Below are 19,616 nucleotides of genomic sequence, written 5' to 3'. Positions count from 1 at the left end.
TGAGGAGCTGGGGTAGGTATACCCCCCCAAAACTCTTTCACCTACTTTTTTAATACAATCCCCTCACAGAGCCTAGACGGATAGAAAAACGGAGACTTACAGAACTTGTTTCAGGTTACACAGATAAAAGTGAGAGCTTGAGGCAGGAACCAACCCAGAGCCAGCTGGGCCCTGGCCCGGCGCTCTCTTCACTGCCACATGCTCATTGTCAAGGGCACAGGTCATAAACGAAGAGGTCAACTGCAAGCTCCACTTCATTCAACCACCAGCCTTTGCCCGCGCACTGCTACTTTATTCTATATTCTACATTATGTATTATGTACTCTATGCCATGTTTCTATGGCAGTGATTAACCTTCCGTATTAACTCAATCAACTCCGGCCCAAATCCACATTATTTTTCTCAGTTTTCCTTCTCCCAGGCAGGGGTGTCCAACCTTCCGGTGTCTCTGTGCCACACTGGAGGAAGAGCTGTCTTGGGCCACACATTAAGTGCGCTGTGACTTATACTCACAAAGAAATCTCAACGTTTTACCCGAGTTTACGGTTCCGTGTGGGGCACACTCACAAGCATCCCGGGCTGCATTCGGCCTGCAGGCTGCAGGTTGGACACCCTCGTAAGAGACACAAAATTTAATTTTTAAACTGGGTCCTAGAAACACCCGTCTTCCCACTGCTCTGAAGCTGCCCCATGGAAACAGCCTGAACCGCCTTCACCAGTGACGTGGTGTGATTAACGAGAAAAGCCCTGGACACAAGTTTTGTTTTTAAAAGGAGAAAAATGAAAGATCCTATAATACAGTGGAGTCGGAGCTCAGGCCCCGGAGTCAGAAAGTCCTGAGATAAAACTTTAGTTCTATCACCACCACTGGACCTTGGAAAAGTCACCGGACCTTCTTAAGCATCATTATTTATTTGTGACCCTACAGACCAATCCTAAGGCTTCTTGGACACAAAAGCAGCATCTGTGCAGTTTCCCGGGCAACATCTACAAAATAGAAGCGCTCTGATTTCTAGACTAGCCTACCAACAAAAGCTTAAAGATGAACTTGGAGCTTACCAAATTCATATTATCTTGTACCTGTCATAACAGAATGACAGGGGATCTGGTTAAATAAATAAAAGCAGTTACTTTAAGCTGTGCACTGCTTCAAATAAAATACAGGTTTTCCTGAAAATACACTGTATTTTGTATAACTCCTCTACGAAACCAGTGTCAGAAGAAAATCTCCCCCAAATAGTCAAGGGTGCACTAAACTCACTGCGTTCTGGTACCAACGCAGCTGACAAAGGTGCTGCTCATGGTCCCCGTCCAAGGCCCAGTCCCCCTTCCTCCACAATCAGAAGGGGCGCTCCCAGGAAAGCAGCCCCACTGTACCCAGGTAATTAATCTATGGTAACACTCCAGACAAAAGCAAGAGAGGAGCAGAGAGGAAATTTCAGCTGGAAAACATTTTGACGTAACTAATCCAGAGGACAAGCTACACTTAAGCATCTGTCAAGTGCTCCCGTCTGCACACAACACACACAGATGCCAAAGGGTGTGAAGAGCCCGCACAACCGGCCAGGGTGACATCTCAACCCCCAGGAGAGCGCGCATCTTTCAATCACTGTTTATTTACACAAGACGCACAGATGCAGGGAGAGATACTTCCATAAACTCAGGCAAAAATGTTTCGAGTCTTTCAATTCTTTATCTTGGGAATTACAGGTAATTAGTTAACCCTGAGAAAGTGGTAGGGAGCCCCTCCTATCAACATATCTCCATTACGTGAGTTTCCCAACTAGCTAAAAAATCCGTGTCTGACTACTTTTTTTTGATTACTTTCAAAACATGTAAGACTTGTTATTTCAAAAAGCTCAAACTGAATTATGACACTGAAACCCTTCGTACACAAACGTGCATGTCGGAACCAAAACACGCCTTCTGTCTCGGGGGAAGGGAAGAGACAGGACACAACACGAGTCCCCAGCTTTCCGACTTCCCCTGCGCAGGCTGCTTCACCGCCTCTCGCACCACCAGACCAAGACAAGTGCACCAAAGAAAGTGCAAGGAACAGCAAATTGGTTTGACATGTTTCCTCCAGCGTTTAGTTTTGGAAAATTTTAAACATATAAGAAAGTTGAAAAAATGGTAAAATAAACACCCACTGTTCATTAAATATATCCTCCACCCAAATTCAAAAATAATACTGTGAAACTACAATAAATTTTATGCTGAATAAAAATCCATACTAAATAAAAGTTAGTAAGTAGGCTGTGATAATCTCTAAGTGAGTATAAACGAAAGTTATTAAGAAAATTTCTTAACATCACTTAGCTTTTGTGTGTGTGACCTACAGGCATTAAAAACTTGGTTACGAAGTGGACCACGGCCTGGCCTCCGCAGGGTGGAGTCGTCCTGACCCCCCAAGGTGCCGTGTTTGATGCCTGGTCAGGGCACGCACAGCAGTCAACTGATGAACAGAGAAGCGGAACAAGACAGCGATTTTCTCTCTCCCCCTCTCTCAAATCAGTCAACAAGAAAATTTGAGGGAAAAAAGCTGAACACATGGTTGGTTATTTTACAGGAATAGTGTCTAACATAAACCTTTCAAAGAACCTTCTGAATCATTTTCTCACATTGAAAAAAGACAAAAGTGAAGCTATGTCAAGTTATGAAAAGTTTCATATTCAAAAATGGTAATAAACATATTTTTAAGTAATCCTAGGAGAGGCCAGAGGACAGTCCTGGTCGCATCTGGAACTGTTATCTTGGGTCACGAAAAGTGAGGTGCTGGTTCATAAGAAAATACATGTAATCTTCCTTGAGATTCAAGAGCAAATAACTATGAGCTACGTCCTCATCAAACAGTTCAAATTTCTGGTAGACAGGAAAAGTCGAAGTTTGTCATTCACAGCTGAGGATTACAGGACACGGCAGGAACAAGAAAGCAGAGACGGCAGCGGTGAAGAGTAGCAAATGGTGGTAAGACGGCCCTGTTCGCTCCCACGAGGTTAAGAGGATGGGAACCAGAGGATAATCACTCAGTTCTGGAAACTTCGAAACCGCCCGTCCCTCCAACATTAAGCACTGTGGCTGGGATTCAGCTTAGCTGACCCTCACGGAAGTTCTCCCCCTCGGTCTGCACGGTCCAGGGTCCTCCACGGAGGAGGAGACAATGGAACAGCAAACAGCAGGGGCTGTGAAGATACTGATGCTTAAAAAGTAAACGGTTACACAGCGCTGCCTATCACTGCGCAAGAACTGGGAAGAGGTAGAAAACCCACACTCTGCTCCGAAATGAGTCTTGTGTTTTCAAGCTGCCAAAGATTTCGGTGTTGTAAGATAGAAAATGTACTTTGTTATTTAAAAAAGTCTCTGCTGATATCAAAACATTATTACCACTTACTTCTTCTCAAATGAATTTGGGATTTAGTATTTTAAGTACATATATTTATGGTAAAGTCCACAGAAGTGGACTTAAGGTTTTACGTATGTATACTTGGTAACTGGCCACATAACTGTGTTCCATTAACACTCATAAAAAGTTAATATATGTTCCTAAGGTAGATGTATAACAACATATCAAACAGGATCATCTACCCCAAGTAACGGCAGGCGGTGAACAAACAAAATGTGCGCCCGCGCTGCAGAGTATAAACAGTGTCCGTGTGCATTCTCTGAGCAAAAGTTTTCTTTAAGAAATTTAGCTTTACTATATAAAGTGGTAAAGCTGATTTCCCCGAAAATCCTATGTATATAAATATTAAATTCACAATCCTATTTACTTATAATTAAGTCTTGATCAATTACACAATTTAAAAGTGATCAGTACAATTTAAAAATGTAAAAACTGAAAAAGACTAGTTCCTATTACACAAGAGTGTAAGAAACACTGAGAATCAAGAAACTGGAGGGACCCTCGAATGTCCGCCCGATGCGCTGACCGCTCACACTAACCGCTCGTCCCTCGTCTCCTTCTATTATTACACTGCTGTCAACCTCAGATGAAAATCAGCGACTCCTAAGTCACCTTCTCATGTTTTCTGAAGGGACGGAATCACGGGGTGGATGCTGGGGGCCAGGAAAAGACAGCAGCAATTTAGAACTTTACAGCACACCTTTATGGCCAGGAAATTCAGTCCACTTTCAGTGGCCAGTGCCTTGGCGATCATTGTTTTGGAGCATCCCGGAGGCCCGTACAGAAGAACTCCCTTAGGTGGCTGAACACCCATTCGGGTGAAAGACTCCGGGTGCTTCAAGGGCCATTCCACAGCCTGCTTCAGTTTCAGTTTGATGGTTTCCAGTCCTCCTATATCCGACCAGGATACCTGCAAAACAGAACATTTCCTAAATGTAAGTTTGCCAGGACAAACAGAGAACTAAAAAAAATTAAAAAAAGAAATGCAAGAAAGGGAACAGAATCACGTACAAATCAGAAAAATCCTAAAAAGAAATTCCAACTCTATCAAGATTAATTAGGAGCTCATGAAATGTAATCTGCATATTAGAGAAATGCTAAAGACAAACAGAATACTTCTGCTGGCAAGTCTTACACAAACGGCTGTTCCAGTGAGTGAACATGCTGTTGCGTCTGCCTTCTCTCCTGGGCAGCTGTAAACACTAGGTCCCACCTGTCCAAAACGGTCTGAATCCCTGACCCAAGCTCTTGTCTATATATGTAATTTCATATGTTTCTTTTTTAGCAAATACCTGCGAATATACTTCTGTAGGTCTTAATGGAACACACGGTGTTTTCTGTCTTTGGCATATTAATGAAATACCCTCAAAATTTTGTTCCTTTCCCTCAACTATGAAATACTCCCCAAACGAGATACTCTTTACATACCATTTACTTCATCAGTATGCATTAAGGGAGGCATACATAGCGGATGATTAAGACATAGGAACACGGGCTTTGAAGAACTTAACAACCACAGGTAACACACACATGAATGGCCACAGTCCATGGGAAGGGACCCTAACGAAGCACATAACAAAGAAACAGAAAAGGCCTTGGGGGCTCCCAGGAAGAGAGGTTGCTTCCAGCCAGAGCGCAAATCAGAAATCCAACGCTTGCAGCACGGACAAGATCTGGAAATGTGAAAACAGGCAAGTGGTCGGGTAGAGGCCAAGGTACGAGAAAAGAGAAGGAAGTGGGACAAGGATAAGAGAAAAGCAAACGGGGAAAGAAGTGAAATTAGAACCGTGAGTTGAGGCCACACAGAAGCAGAGGGCCCTGAAGACCAGATGAAGGAGTCGAGTATCTCTCTGCTCCCTTAAAACTCCGGGAAGGGCTCGATCTGGAAAGCGACGTGGTCTGACCTGCGCGTCAGGAAGACTGACAAAACTCAGAGGGGAGAGGGGGCGGGGAGACCAGCTGTGAACTGGTCACGGACATCCTTGCAAACCAGAGACGAGCCTGAGTGAGGGGCAGCACGTGCAGACGATGAAGACACTGCGGGTCTACAGTGCAGGGATCGGGGGCGGAGTGAGAAAGATGGAGAGTTCACAGGTACAGGTGTGGAGAGGAACTGACAACAGAATGTGGACCACAGAAAAAGAATCTTCTGGAGGGAAATAAACATACTAGATTTTCTAAATTAAAATGCAGGACAGCATATTCAAAGATGAAAACAGTCTGAGTAGGTGAAAGGTCAGCACCACAAACAGAACCCACGAGACCACTACATACGAAGGACAGAACCCACGAGACCCACCGGAACTGCGGGCCAGGAGCAGAGAGCTGCGGGTACTGGGCACCGCCCACAAGTAACAGGCAAGAGGAAATGAAGAGGAAGAGAAGTCAGAAAACAACCCACAAATGCGAAAGTGAGGGGGGGATGCTTGTTTCTTCATTAATATCAGGAAAAGACGACCTTCCCAGCTGAAGCCGCATGGTCTTTCAGCCATTTTTCTTTTGTCTACAGAACCAGGAGAATGCTGTACTCCCTAATCCTGAGCTCAATTAATTATTTTCTAAATTGCTCTCCGGGGGTTTAGTTTAAGAAGATCACTAGATTAAAATGAGTGGACATTCTTATTCTTCGGTCCCTTGATGCACGATGCCAATCTGCTATCTCAACCACTTCATCCACTTTAACGAGAACGAGTCGGACTTGGAGACGTGGAGAAAAGGAACAAGGAACCAAGGGCAGCAGCCAGGGCTCAGACTCTGGGCAACTGTGTAATTGAGAGACGCCTTGAAAGAAAAAAGAAACATGTCTGGAAATCAAGGAATCCACCTAATTATCAATTCACTTCCAATTACCTTCTACGTGCTGGACTTGTCTTAGGGGCTATAAAGGTGCAAGGATGAGTGAGATCATACGCTCAACATTTGTCATCTTGACATCCTAAAAGATATGGTCTTTGTCTAAAGACATAAAATATGTCTTCACACAAATTACTCCAAAAACTACTGAAAGTATATAAAATACTTTATAGTCCCCAAACACGTGAGATGGTTCAGACAGAGACCCGGAAGTTGTTGCACATACGTAAGACATGCCAAGGCTGTGTAAACTGAAAATAGTAGCAATCCCCACCGCATATGATCGTAAAGATAACTGATATATAATAAGCAAAGCCTATAGAAAATTATAAAGGAGCCCTGGCTGGTGTAGCTCAGTGGATTGAGGGCAGGCCTGTGAACCAAAGGATCACGGTTCCATTCCCAGTCAGGGCACATGCTTGGGTCGCAGGCCAGTTCCCAGCAGGGGACCCACGAGAAGCAACCACACATTGATATTTCTCTCCCTCTCTCCTTCCCTTCCCCTCTAAAGATAAAGAAATAAAATCTTTAAAAAATTTATATAGGACAATATAGAATTACCTTTCCTCCACACCTAAAAGCCAGCATTGTTAACATTTTGGTGGGGAACTTTCTAACCTTTCAAAATGACGTGCGTGTGCATGAATCTCTGTGAGCTTTTTCACGGAAATCATACTGTAGTCTCAATTTTATATACCTACAATTCCCAGGATTACCGTAAGCATTAAACAGTATGCTATCTATTAAGTCAGCTACACTTTGCCAGGCACACAGTACTTATTTAATAAACACAAGATATTATTTTACTTAAAGGTCTGAAACATGATAATAAAGTTATATTCTGAAGAATTAGTGACAAAAGATAAAAGATCAAACCCTCATACTTGTGGTTCACAAGCAATATCTAATTACCATCTTTTTTTTGTTCTTTTTGCATTTTGTCTGGACACTACATTTCTTAAACTAAAGGCAAGTAAGTTTTAAACTTTAATTCAGCACCAGAGTGCCAATAAATGAGGCCTATAGCTAAGACATGAATTCAAAATGAATGTAAATCAGCTTAAGGAGTTCACGGCTGCATAGAAGAGTCTCCAAGCCCAGGGTGCCATGGAAAAGTCAGGCTGGCAGAGAACACACCAGCACGAAACCATAAAACCCCGTAACTTGAGCGGGAATTCGGAAACTGGTCGGTCACTGACCCACCTCCAGTCCTTCTCTCATCTTTTAGCAAATATTCCTACACTCTTCTACATTTTTTAAAATTTCTACTCTCCCTTTCTACTCAAGTTCCAACACTCTATCATAACTGCCACATTATTCCTACATTCTAACCCAAATCACTGCCCTAATGAAAACAGTGAACAGCTGCTCGCAGATGGCTTTGTAACTCCTTGAATTAGTAGTAAAGTCAGAAGAGAAGGAACAGCTGGCAAACACCACAGAGTAGGGGGGCAAATTTCCCAAGGGAGATGTTCCCACCCCCGACCCCCACCCTGCTAAACATTTCCCACTACTTTGTGAACAAAAATCTAACAATATACACCCAAAACCTCAAACCACACACCCACTGATGATCGGGCTACGAAAGAAAAAACAGAAAAACCCTTGTACGAACCAGATCCAACGGGAGCAAATGGAACCCACAGCGTGGACTGCAGACGCGGGGAGTCACTGTGAGAAGGTCCACAGCTCCAGAGGGGCCACCAGTGTCTCCGCACACCTGTGCGCCCCCCTGCTTGCTGGGTGCCAAGATTTGTCATAAGCATATACCGAATACAATGACAAAGGTGAAGCAAGTCTCAGAGAACTGTGCGAGTACACTGCCGGGGACGAAAATTCTTTTGAAAGTATTATTTTTATAGAAAATATTACAACAAAAATACTGTTCATTTTGTCCCTTCAGGCTAACGAGTCCCACCATTAAGGACTGCCAACTGCCAGGCGGCAGTGAGCGGGCTGGTGCCTGCTCCGAGTTCTCTGCTGGGCCATACACTAGCGCATTCAGTTTGATTTGAAATCATCAACATACCAAACTACTACGGAAGCTACATAATGCAGAAGGAAAGGAGGTGAGGAAACTCCACCTCCAAGACCCGAAAGAAAAACGATACATTCCTAGATGCCTGCTGCTTTAATGGCGGAAAAGCCACGTTAGCAAGCAGCCGTGTTCAAAACGGATTCTCAGATCTAAGTGAAAATAAGTGAGAGCCTTTAGCTTTATATTTTGAAATGACAAGTACCCTCCCCCACGCCCATTGATTAAAAACAAAAATTTCACTCAAAGTACAAACCCCACGGACATGTGGATTCTGAAAAGTCAAGACGGGGGGGGGGGGGGGGGAGCGGGGGGGGCGGGGGGCGTGAGGCCAGGGAAACCTGGAGCAGCGCCCCACACGCAGGGTGGCAGGGGCCCCGCGTCCTGTGCTGTTTGTCCTTGTCTCTTCCCTCTGGACTCCGCTGTCCCCTCTGCCTGTTTCACCCCCACTGCATATAAACAAGCTCGGGTTCAAAATACCTAACAACTTCATGGGTAAGAGAGCGCAGGGGGCTAAAAAAGCAGGTGAGAGCAAATGTAAAACTGCAACCACAACTCTGCCACTAACTGCAAACTGCCACTGACCTGGGTGACCCTGCTCTTTGGTAACTCATGATCGGCTCAATGAAACACTGTAAAAACTACGGGAGACAGATGCCTCTGGAAGTCCTAGTTTGTACAGGAAAACATTAAGATACAGGAATTATTCAAGTAACAAAAATTAACATATCCCCCAAAACACAGAAAACATGATCAACTTCAAGACAAATATGCCGTGGTCGGTTTGCTCATCACACTGACCCTGAACTCCACCCCTAAACTGTCATTACAGCCCCAGCACACGGGAACAGCTCACTCTGCACTGCCCTCGGCGAGCCCGTGGTGCGTGAGGTCGAACCTTTCTACCCAACACGTCACTACCTGAGTGAGCTCCCCTTACAAACACTTACACCTTAGTCCAACCTCAAAATGGTAACCCTTCCAAAAACAGCGTTTAAAAATGACTTTTGACAGATAAACAAGTACAGGAAAAAAAATCTCATATAAAAAATGGAAACTTTTAAATGAAAAAGAGTGCTATTAATTTTAAAAAATAAAACCTCACATCATAAAAGTGATACAAAGTTTTACCTAAAACGATTCTTCACATTTCATTGAAATATTCTGTATTTTTCTAATTTACCAAATACCATCAATAATTTCACTGTGATCAGCAGAAAATGCTCTGACTATTTAAGGAAGCCGCCTGGAACGCCTGCCATTCTTCCTCCGGCACAGTGAGCGGCCCGGGAAAGGAGGAGGAGGGCGGACAGAGGAAACGAGGAGAGAACACAGGGGCAGAGCGGACACGGGGACGTCTACCGGCCGCCCTACTCCCAAGCGCTAAGCAACACAACATGTTTCTCAAGTGAATTTTAAATCAACCACAGGTAACACAGGACCAAATGCCTCCAAACTGGAATAAACCATATAAAAGGCCTAGAAAAAAATGATTCAAATAGTAAAAAGGTTTAAATGAACTTAGTTCTGTTCTTCCTCTTTGGGAGTTGAGGGTGGGCACGAATGATGGCCGAATGAAGGGCTCTGTTATGGAAGTGTCAGTCACCAGGACCCCCCAACACAGGACCTCCCCAACACAGCGCCTTGTGCACTGCAGCAGCCTGGGGCCTGGGAAAGGGATAAATCGACAGGCAGACGCACACTTCTCCGTACTACCTTAAATATAAAGCAACAGAAGGATAGAAATGGCAGGGGGACAGCCTGGCAAGAGGTAGCAGGAGAAAACTAGGAGGCAGAGTTGGGCACATAGTGGTGCGTGTAGTTACATCCTGTGAAAAGTGTGCAAGAGGACACACAGTTTGCGTGACTTTTGTAGCCCAGATCCGTCCCGAACACTGGGCTATAAATTCAAGCACTTCCCTCTGATCTCCTCTGATGCTTGGTTGACAGTAAATGCTTGCAGATACGGAAAGAAAACCCTCTCCTGCCAAGACTGGCCGAAGCGATGCTCCAAGTTTTTGTTAAGCTGGAGGGAAGAGAGAGGCCCCTCTGTGCTGGAAAGCTGAGCCAGCGCGTGCAAGCAGACTCCTCAGCAGCGCTGCCTCTGCGTCCTGGGTTACAGACCGGAAAGGAAGCCCCCACGTGGGGCGAGTACCAGTGCTGGCCAGGGGGCCAGAGCGTCAGGGGAGGACGACGGCACTGACGTTCGGCTGGACCGCAGAGAGGACTGAGGACAAAGGGAAAAGGAGATGTCGGAAAACCAGCCTTGGAGCACAGCCTTAAGAATGGTCACTATTTAGGAAAAGGATGAAAGATTTTTCCTCATAATTAAACTGGTCCCTGGGTGCTGACTGTGCTCCGTGGAACAGGCAGGGGTGTGAATGCAGTGGGCGGGGCCAGCCTGAGAGCCGGGCGGAAGGGGGACAGGACGGTTCTGGAGGAAGAGGCTGTCTAGAGAAATTAGAGATTTGTAGTAAGCGTATACTGAATACGATGATAAAGGTGAAGCCGGTCTCGGAGAACTGTGCAAGCCTATGTGGCAGGTTGTTGAGCAAAATTACCTACCCTAGGATAAAAGCTGCCTAACTTTACCTTTCATAACTCCCAATAAGCCCGGGGCTTGGTGTATGACAGGTGTCAGACCCCCAGAGGTGGAGATGGCAGAGGTTTCAACATCAAATATGCATTTGTTTACTCTTTTCCTGATTCCCTCCCTCCCTCAGATATGTTCATCTTACTGCAAAAGGCTGTAACGTTTTGGATGCTGAGCTGGGCTCTGGGCACACAGGGAGAGTACACAAAGTGAGAGATGAAGGATGCAAGAGACTGACACAATCTCTATCTACATCATGCAGCTTGCAGTCTGGATGAAGAGGCAGACGCTACATGAATACACCAATAATTACTCAAATTAAAAACTAGAAAAAGTACAGGACATTATAAGAGCACATAAGAGGCCTTGGAGGGCCCCAGAGGGTCAAGTACAGTGCTCTAGACACCCTGACATTTAAGCACTGGCCTGGAAGCTGAGCAGGAGCGAGGCAATCAAAGAGGACGAAGGGGGCTGCACCCCTCACTGTTTCGCCCACCTGGGGAGGAAGAGACGCACACGAGAGGGACAGCAGTGCCACTGGGGGAGGTGGCTACGCTGAACTCCAGACTCTAGTCTGGTAAGAGGGCCGCTCTGGCTTCCCCGCCCTCCCCTGACTGGTTACTGCTCTGCCTCTCAGCGGCCTTTCCCCACCACCTTCAGGTGAATCTAAAGTGCAGTCAGAGGCCTTGAAGTCACAGTAAAGAGGAAGGCTGCAGGTTAGTTAAACACGGCGAGAAGGGCCCCTGAGGACAAACATGCCGGCCGGCAGCACCTCGGCTGAAACTGTTTGGGTGCCCATGATGGCCAGCAGGCCAGATAACTAAAGTTCCAAACTAACACCACACCCTTCTGAAGCTGTGGGAGAACGGACTTCACCTCTGTGGCCTTCCCAAACCCGGAATCCCCGCCTAACCACAATAAAAACAGCCAGACTCAAACTGCAGGGCATCCTGCGAAGACCTGACCAGTCGACCTCCAAAGGGCCAAGGCCATTGAAAACAGGAAAGTGGAATCGCGGTCACAGCCCAAGGGACTCAAAGGAGGCGGGTAACTACATGCACATGGGATCCTAAAAGGGACAAAGGACGTCAGGGGAAAACTAAAGGAACCCAGATGAAGTGGGAGTTCAGCGATGTGACGTCAGAAGGCTAACTGTGAAAGCCAGAACTATACACTCTCAAAGCAATTACAGGGAAAACCGTCATGCCCTTGGATTTGGCCGTGGTTTTTCAAATGTGATACCAAAATCACGTACAAGAAATATATATATATATATACATTGGACTTCATCAAAATCAAAATGTTTGTACTTCAAAGGACACTATCAAGAATATGATTTTTTCAAAAGGTCACAGTTCACTGAATGGGAGAAAATGACTACAAATCAGAGATTTCTGTTGTCAGGTGCCACAGACCTAAAAAAGAACTTCTATCTAAAATATATTAAAAATTCTTACAGATCAGTGATATAAAGACAAATAACCTGATTAAAATGGGACAAATAATCTGAATAGACGTTTCGCCAAAGAAGATGCACAAAAATGGCCAAATAAAAAATGAAAAGCCACTAAAAATGCAAACACAGCCACAGTGACATACATTTTGCACCTCCTAGGGTGGCCACCATAAAACAGACGGACGGCGACAAGCAATGGCGAGGCTGTGGACACACAGGGACCCTCCGTGCACTGCTGGTGGGAATGCAAAGGGGCGCGGCCACTCTCTCCAGAGGCTGAACAGTCACCGATGTCCCAGATGCTCTGCTACTGGACACATGTTGCCCCCAGAACAGGTGTGTACAAATGTCCGAATGCTCATAGCAGCTCTGTTCATGAGCCAACCGGTACAAGCAATCCAAATATCTATTGACTAATGAACAAATAAATCAATGTACTATATCCATACAATAGAATGTAATTTGTCCGAAAAAGGAAGTACTGATATATGATACAAAGTGAATGAACAGTATAGACTTTAAATTAAGTAAAAGAAGCCAGTCACAAAGAACCACATATTTGATTCCACTGATATGAAATGTCTAGAATAGGCAAATCTACAGAGAGATAAAGACAGACCTCTGGTTGCCTAGGGCTGGAGAGAGGAGGGGCAGGTTGGGAAGTGCCGGTTAAAGGCAGTTTCTTGGACGGGAAATGATGAGAATGCCCGGCACAGCTCTCGGAGTAGACTGGACCCCCAGTCAGCCCTCTGAATGGGCGAGCTGATACGTGAATTATATCTCAATAAAGCTGTTACCAAAGACGGACCCTGCCCTGGGTCCCTCTGCTCCCAGGGACAGTCGGTGTTTCAGCAAATGCTCAGCAAGTTCTACTGAGTACTGATCACCCGCACGTACAAGCGCAGCGCTCTTCCTAAAGTCCAAAGAAGACACCCGTAAGAAACTGCAAACTGAATTTGCCATTTATAATCTAAAGGAATGAGTTTGATTTCACCAAAGGTATCCAGGATCACAGCTGAGAATGGAAGTTGGTGATTCTTCCACGAACCTTTGTTACCTCCTCCTTTCTGCCCCTACAGAGGCCTGAGAAAAGTTATAAAAAGAAAAGTGGAACGAAAGAGTTAAGCTTCTAAAATATGTAATAAAGCTAAAACTACAATCTTGATTCTGGCACAGAGTATTTCCTGGTTAAAAGTAACCTACTTTCCCGAGTGTGCTTTCCTGTTCGATTGTTATTACTGAAAACTGTAACAACGCCCACGAGAGGCTGGCAGGGAAGCCTGGGACCTGGGGAGTGACAGGAGACGCTCCCCTGTCTAGACAACAAGAGCCCGGATCCAGGGAGGCCGCGTGCAGGGCCCTGCCAAGAACCAATATGGACTTAATAGAGTTTCCACCGGTTGCACTGTCTATTCCAAAAACAGCAATCTGTTACTTAGGGAGGCATCGCAGAAACCCTCAACCCTCCGAAACTGTAAAAATAAGGAAAATAGAGAACACAGTGCTGTTTTTAAAATATAGAAACTCAAATACATTCCATCTAATTATCCTGGGGGTACATGAAGAATGAACTGTAATTATGGTCAATTCAACTATTTAATTCAAATCTCTGCACAGAGAAGTAATGCTAACGAGCTCATCCTATGAAATTCACCTGGCTGGTCACATTCTGCTGATCTGCTCTCATCTGCAAAGGTGCCAAATGAAAATACATCAGTAAATTTTGAATATGTAATTAGTGAAACAGACAGGCTTTTGGTTACTCATACAATTAAGAAGTTTGCTACTGCCCAAAAAGGGAGTGAACAGACAGTGTTCATTTAATTAACGACGTGCTCTGCTCACTCGGTGACTCGGTGACCGCCCACCACCTGGAGGCTGGACCTGGGCCCACGCTGCCAAGTGGGTTTGGGGCCACACAGCTAGTCCTGAGGTTCTGGTCGCAGTCCACTTCACAAAAGCGGGTTCACATGAAAATAGAGCCCTGTCTTTTTATTGGCTTTTAGGTTACTCTGAACCAAATGTCCAAATTCGGAAAACTGTAATCCAAAAGCAGTATCACAGTATAAAGATGGATTATTTCTAAATAATAAGGGACAACCTAGAACTACATAAAATGAAACAGGCAAAGCCTGGGACGGGGAGCGGTGGTCAAGATGCATACATGAATTAAACTTGATAGAGATTAATTTGTACATATTTGGTTAAGAATGTTATTTACCAGTGATAATGGCTGGGGCGTGTATGCAATGACCTATTATTACAAAGGTAATATACAAATACAAATATTAAAAGCATTATTTTTTCTTTACCTTAGTAAGAATTTTTAATACATTAAGAAAACATGTTTCTGCAGAAAATATAAGGGACTATTCTATATCCTTCCATAATAGACAGTTTAGCACTATTATAGGCATTTTAATTACAAAAATGTTATATTCACTGAACAAATAATAAGGGCTAATATTCACTCTAGAAATCAGCTGCTTTATAAAATATGGAAAATCTGAAGAATGTTACATGTGGGAAATAATAGACTAACTATATTGTCCCTTGGTGTAGAAGAAAGTGACATACTTTTTCAGATGTATCTGAAATGAACCATCTAACATGTTTTTTCATGAAAAATTATATCACGCGTTCATTCAACAAATGTTGACTGGCCATCTCTTAGGTACTAGTCACATGCTAAGTAATAAGGATAAAAAGAAAAAGAAACCGCCCTCTAAAACTTAAAATCCATTAAAAACTCATCTAGCTATACCCTTCCTCTAAAAATTTAACATTTTTATAGAAAAGAGAAGGCATATTATAGTTATTTTTCATCTTCTTTTTAAAATCTCTATGCGTCTAAATATTACCCAGTATTACTCCTCACAATAAAAGAGCACCTCTTCGGTCAAGAAAACAAACTCTAGTAGAAAGTAAAGAAGAAAAGAACTAAAGTGAAAATAAAATAAGATTTTGCTTAAGCTCTTTGTAATTAAAAATTTTTATCACATGGTTATAAATTAGAATAACCTTTCTAGAAACCAAACTAGATATTCTACCAATTCGACTTCTATGAATCACAAATGCAAAGACTGGACAAAAACATGCTTATAACTATTTCAGAAAATAAAACACCTAAGTGTTTGAAAATGGAAGGATAAAACAACTACAGCTCATATACATAAGTCTGTTATTCAGTCATTAAAAAGATGTCAGCTAATAAATTTTAAACTAAAATGTCTACCATATAATTTTAAGTGAAAAAAGCAGAAAATAAAACTATACCCGAAGATTAACTATATTAAGATATGTATATGCACACAAACAAATTTTAAAATCCACCAAAACAAAATATTAGCAGTTGCTATCTCTGGGCGACACACGGGACTTTCACTATGTATTAGACTTTTCAGGGATTCTAAGAATTCCTGTGGTAAAGAAATACGTTTGACTTTAATCACCAATTAATTATAAAATACATTTGACTTTTAATACACCAAGTGGTATAATCACCATTTCAGAGCGTCCAAAAAAAGGAAACATTAATTTAAGTAAGTGGCTAACACAGTCTCCTGAAATTAATAATGTATTATATTATAACTGGCAACGTTCCCATCTTAAGACATTTCTTTCAAACTTAAATACAGCTAGGCAAGTGTGATTTCAAGGTTATAATTTCACACACTAAAATCTTTTCTCAAAAGATACTGAATGCTCAATTTACTATTTTAAAATGCTCACAATTAACTACCTACTTGAAACACGTTTTCTATAGCAAAATAAGCATTAAACTTTCTGCAGAAGTAATTTGGAGATGTTTTTGTAGATGCAGTAGCCAGGAATCAGAAGGGTGAAGTTCGGGAACCCAATTACAGAAACGCTGACTTCTCGGGAGCCCTTTTACAGCCCGAGGTGAGCGCAGAAGGCAGTCCAGCCACCCCCTGGACCAGGGCCGGCGGTGCGGGCTCGGCCGTGAGCACATCACGGGACACCGTGGCCCGAGGCCAGACCACAAAGTGCCAAGTGGAAAATGGCACAAGTCCATGCACTGTAAATACTGTATCAAAAGAAAATATAGGAAAAAACCTTTCATTAGCGCAATTAAAAACGCAGTTACAGGGCCAGGTCCTGGGGTGAATAAATCAGCGCAGCGGGCCCAGGAGCTGACAACCACTGTGGAGACGCGCTCTCCACTGGCAGCGACTTCACGTGTAAAACCTCATTGCGCGTTTTCCCAGTTCCTCCAGTTTTTACACAGTGAGGTGTTTCTGGATGGTGTCGTTGATTTATAACCCTATCATCTGAAACATGTGGCATTTTATGGGTAGGCATCTATCTGACCCATTATACTATGCAAAAGTAGCTAATAAAATACAGATAAATACTGCAAATAAAAGTATTCATACCAATGTGCCCAAACTTTAGACCATAAATTCCAAAGAAATGAGAAGTTTCTACTAACCCAACATCAATCATTATTTCATAACCCCATTTATCAAATTATTCTTACTAAATTAGCATGTTCTGCAACAGAGCTTCTAAAAAACCCCGAAGGTAAGCTGTAAGTTCAGCAGTGAATTTGAAAATGTTTCAAAAACATTTCGAAACCACATTAACTGGCCTAAACTAGCAGCGAGTCCTTGGGGATGTTCCTACCCCTAGGGTACCACTTCCCAGCCTCAGTTTACAAAACAGTTGTGTTCTATTATGTAAGAAGTTAACACGTGTCTGTATCACTTAGCTTTTGCTAACCACCCCAACATTCAGTGGCCCCAAACAAAAGACATCTATTACTTCAGACAACTCTGAGGGCTTCCCGGCTGGCTCTTCCGGTGTCAACTCCAGGCCAACTCCGGCTGGGACACGCTAGTCCAGAGGGCTGTCCCGTGCCTGACCACTGGCCCAGCCCAAGGGCTGGACTTGGGAGGGCCTCAGCTGAGAGGGCTCGCCTCTGCCCTGCATGGTCTCTCGTCCCCAGGAACCAGCACATCCTTCCTCTGTGACCCGAGTGACGGACACAGGGGCTGAGACCTGTGGGAAGGCAAGCCCCCAGCATTCTCGAGCATGCTCCCGAGGTCCACAGCCAAGCACAGGTACCAGGGTGGGGAACTTGACTCCTGTTTTACGGTGGGAGTTACAAAGGTGAGGTGCAAAGGGCAGACGCACGGTGATGGGAAGAATTTGCGGTCGTTTTTTGCCATCTACCACACTGCGAATGGACGGTCTCTGCCCCGCACGGTCTGTGACCAAGCAAACTTCTGTAATGGCTCTTCTGACGCTTCATAACACGTAGTAGTGTAGTAAAGACTGCTCCTTCTCTAGAAGTACTAATATAGTTAAAGAAAATCACAGGGCCATTCAGCCCTGAACACAGTGGTCCCCACAGAAGAGGCACCTCCCCAGCACCCCCACCCCCACAGGTCCCAGCTCCGCAGGTCCCAGCCATGCTTTAATAGTATAAAACACTGGAGCCTGGCTTCCTCTTGAATTCCAAAACCGCATTTCCAAATTGCCAACTGAGTATTTCCTATAAGATGTTTGGCCAATACCTTACCAAACTTGTAGCTCTAGTTTGAATATATTAACAAGAAGTCCAGAGGCAGAGGCATGTTATTAGTATAAATTGAAACTTTTTTCAACTTTACCCTAGGAAAGCAGTTTCCCTAGAGCCCCTGTCCCTTTCAGAGTTTAACGCAGTGCAGCCTACAAGGGGGTGCGAACGACTCACGTTTGGAACATCCACGGCAACCTCCCTCATGGCGCTGGGCCCGACTTCATTCATCGCCTGCAAGAAGTCGTCCAGCGTGACCCTCACCAGCCCGGCCACCTTGCTGTCAGGGAGGCCAGGCTGTCTCTTCAGGACTCTCCGCAAGGCACGGAGACCTGCAAAGGGAAAAGCAAGGCAAGATTAACCTTCCACCCGCCAAGTACAGACTGAACCATCACCACTGACAACAAGCTCAAACCTCACGCATGTCAGAGCATTTCCAAGGTGCTGTGCTTGTGTGTCGGGGTGGGGACGGCCGGGGGGGGGGGGGGGGAGGAAGGTGGATGAGTGTGGGGGATGGAGGCAAACCCCCAAGTGCTTAGTTTGGCAGGGAAACGACCACAAACCGATGCGAAGTATGAAAAGGTTAGGTAATTTACAAGTGTGAAATCAAACTTATAAACGACATCTACAAAAACGACCATAAAGGTTCATCAACATAATCTGTTTCGAGAATTTCTTTTAAAAGGGTGAAATACTAAATGGTGCAGTAGTAGCATAGAAAACAAAGTAAGTAAAACTTCGGTAACAGCGTTGTGTTGTATCAAATAGCAGCGTGGTGGTCTGAAAGAATTTAAGAAGCTCCTACAAAGAATCTTCTATAAATGGAAGTACGCAAAAGGCCAGAAGAATCTTACTCTTCTTCAGGTCCCAAGTGGCTGTACGGCAATACCTGTCAATATGTCTAATTTAGACCAGACACCTCCCTCTTACCAGAACTGCAGTACGAAAAACTAAAGGGAAGGGGTCTGATCATTTTCCGGCCACATTTATGTCATGTAAGCATAAAGATCAACAATAAAGAAGACCTATTATTTTCATCTGAAGAAAGGTCTGGAAAGGGAAGGCAACAGTACATGGTTTTAAAAGGGACATACAGCATCACGATACAACTCCATGTTTATAAAAGAACAAAACCTCTGTGCTTTCGACGTACACAGAATGCAGAGCTGGACGAGAACCTGAGGTCTCTGAGGGCAACAGGAGAAGAGTGCTGGGTCCACGGGGAGACAGGAGAGGCAGAACATGAAGTCCCGAGTTCTCAAAAATTAGCAAGTAGTAAAGCACAAAAGTCAATGCTGTGACGAACACGACAAAACTTAACGTGTCCAAATGAGAGGTGGCCATGTTGTATGGAGTTGGTAAGACATGACCGGAGAATCTGTGGGGTGCCACCGAAGCTGAACTGCACAGAGGACAGTGACACACACAACGCACACGTCGGAAGGAGAAAGGATGGAAGGCAAGGAGATGCTCATCTCCTCTCACGTCATGGCAGGGACGTCGACCGCAGTGGGGCATTAGTGGCAGTTTAAGACAACTGTCGCAGAAATCATCAGTATATTCCTTTATTTCAGAAATGAGGAGAGACTAAAAGGTGCCTCCAAATTCAAGCAGTTAGACTTGAAAAAAATGAACTGATATTAAACCAATAACATGGCCAAAAAGGCAGCAGAGTATTCCAGGCAGAGAGAAGAGCAAGCTAAGGCCCAGGGACAAGAGGAACATAACACCTGA

At 44.3% G+C, this 19,616-nt stretch overlaps 1 protein-coding gene across 8 annotated transcripts in view; it reads right to left on the bottom strand.

The window, feature by feature from the left end:
* SPATA5 (spermatogenesis associated 5) overlaps positions 1-19,616 on the bottom strand; it is a 183,110-nt gene that overhangs the window by 141,171 nt on the left and 22,323 nt on the right. For all 8 annotated transcript variants that reach the window (XR_008390277.1, XM_053658393.1, XM_053658394.1 and 5 more), the window contains exons 10-11: positions 18,060-18,214; positions 4,104-4,313 (exon numbers count right to left, since the gene is read on the bottom strand). Coding sequence is in view for 7 of the 8 variants with exons in the window: in XM_053658393.1 (XP_053514368.1) it covers positions 4,104-4,313; positions 18,060-18,214 (365 nt within the window). In the remaining variant the exon portion in view is untranslated. The remainder of the gene's footprint in view (positions 1-4,103; positions 4,314-18,059; positions 18,215-19,616) is intronic.

Source organism: Artibeus jamaicensis, unplaced genomic scaffold (assembly GCF_021234435.1).
Source record: "Artibeus jamaicensis isolate MK-2021 breed Jamaican fruit bat unplaced genomic scaffold, CSHL_Jam_final scaffold_537, whole genome shotgun sequence".
Taxonomy (NCBI): domain Eukaryota; kingdom Metazoa; phylum Chordata; class Mammalia; order Chiroptera; family Phyllostomidae; genus Artibeus; species Artibeus jamaicensis.
The sequence above is the reverse complement of the archived record's forward strand: the minus strand, read 5'-3'. Positions and strand labels throughout refer to the sequence as shown.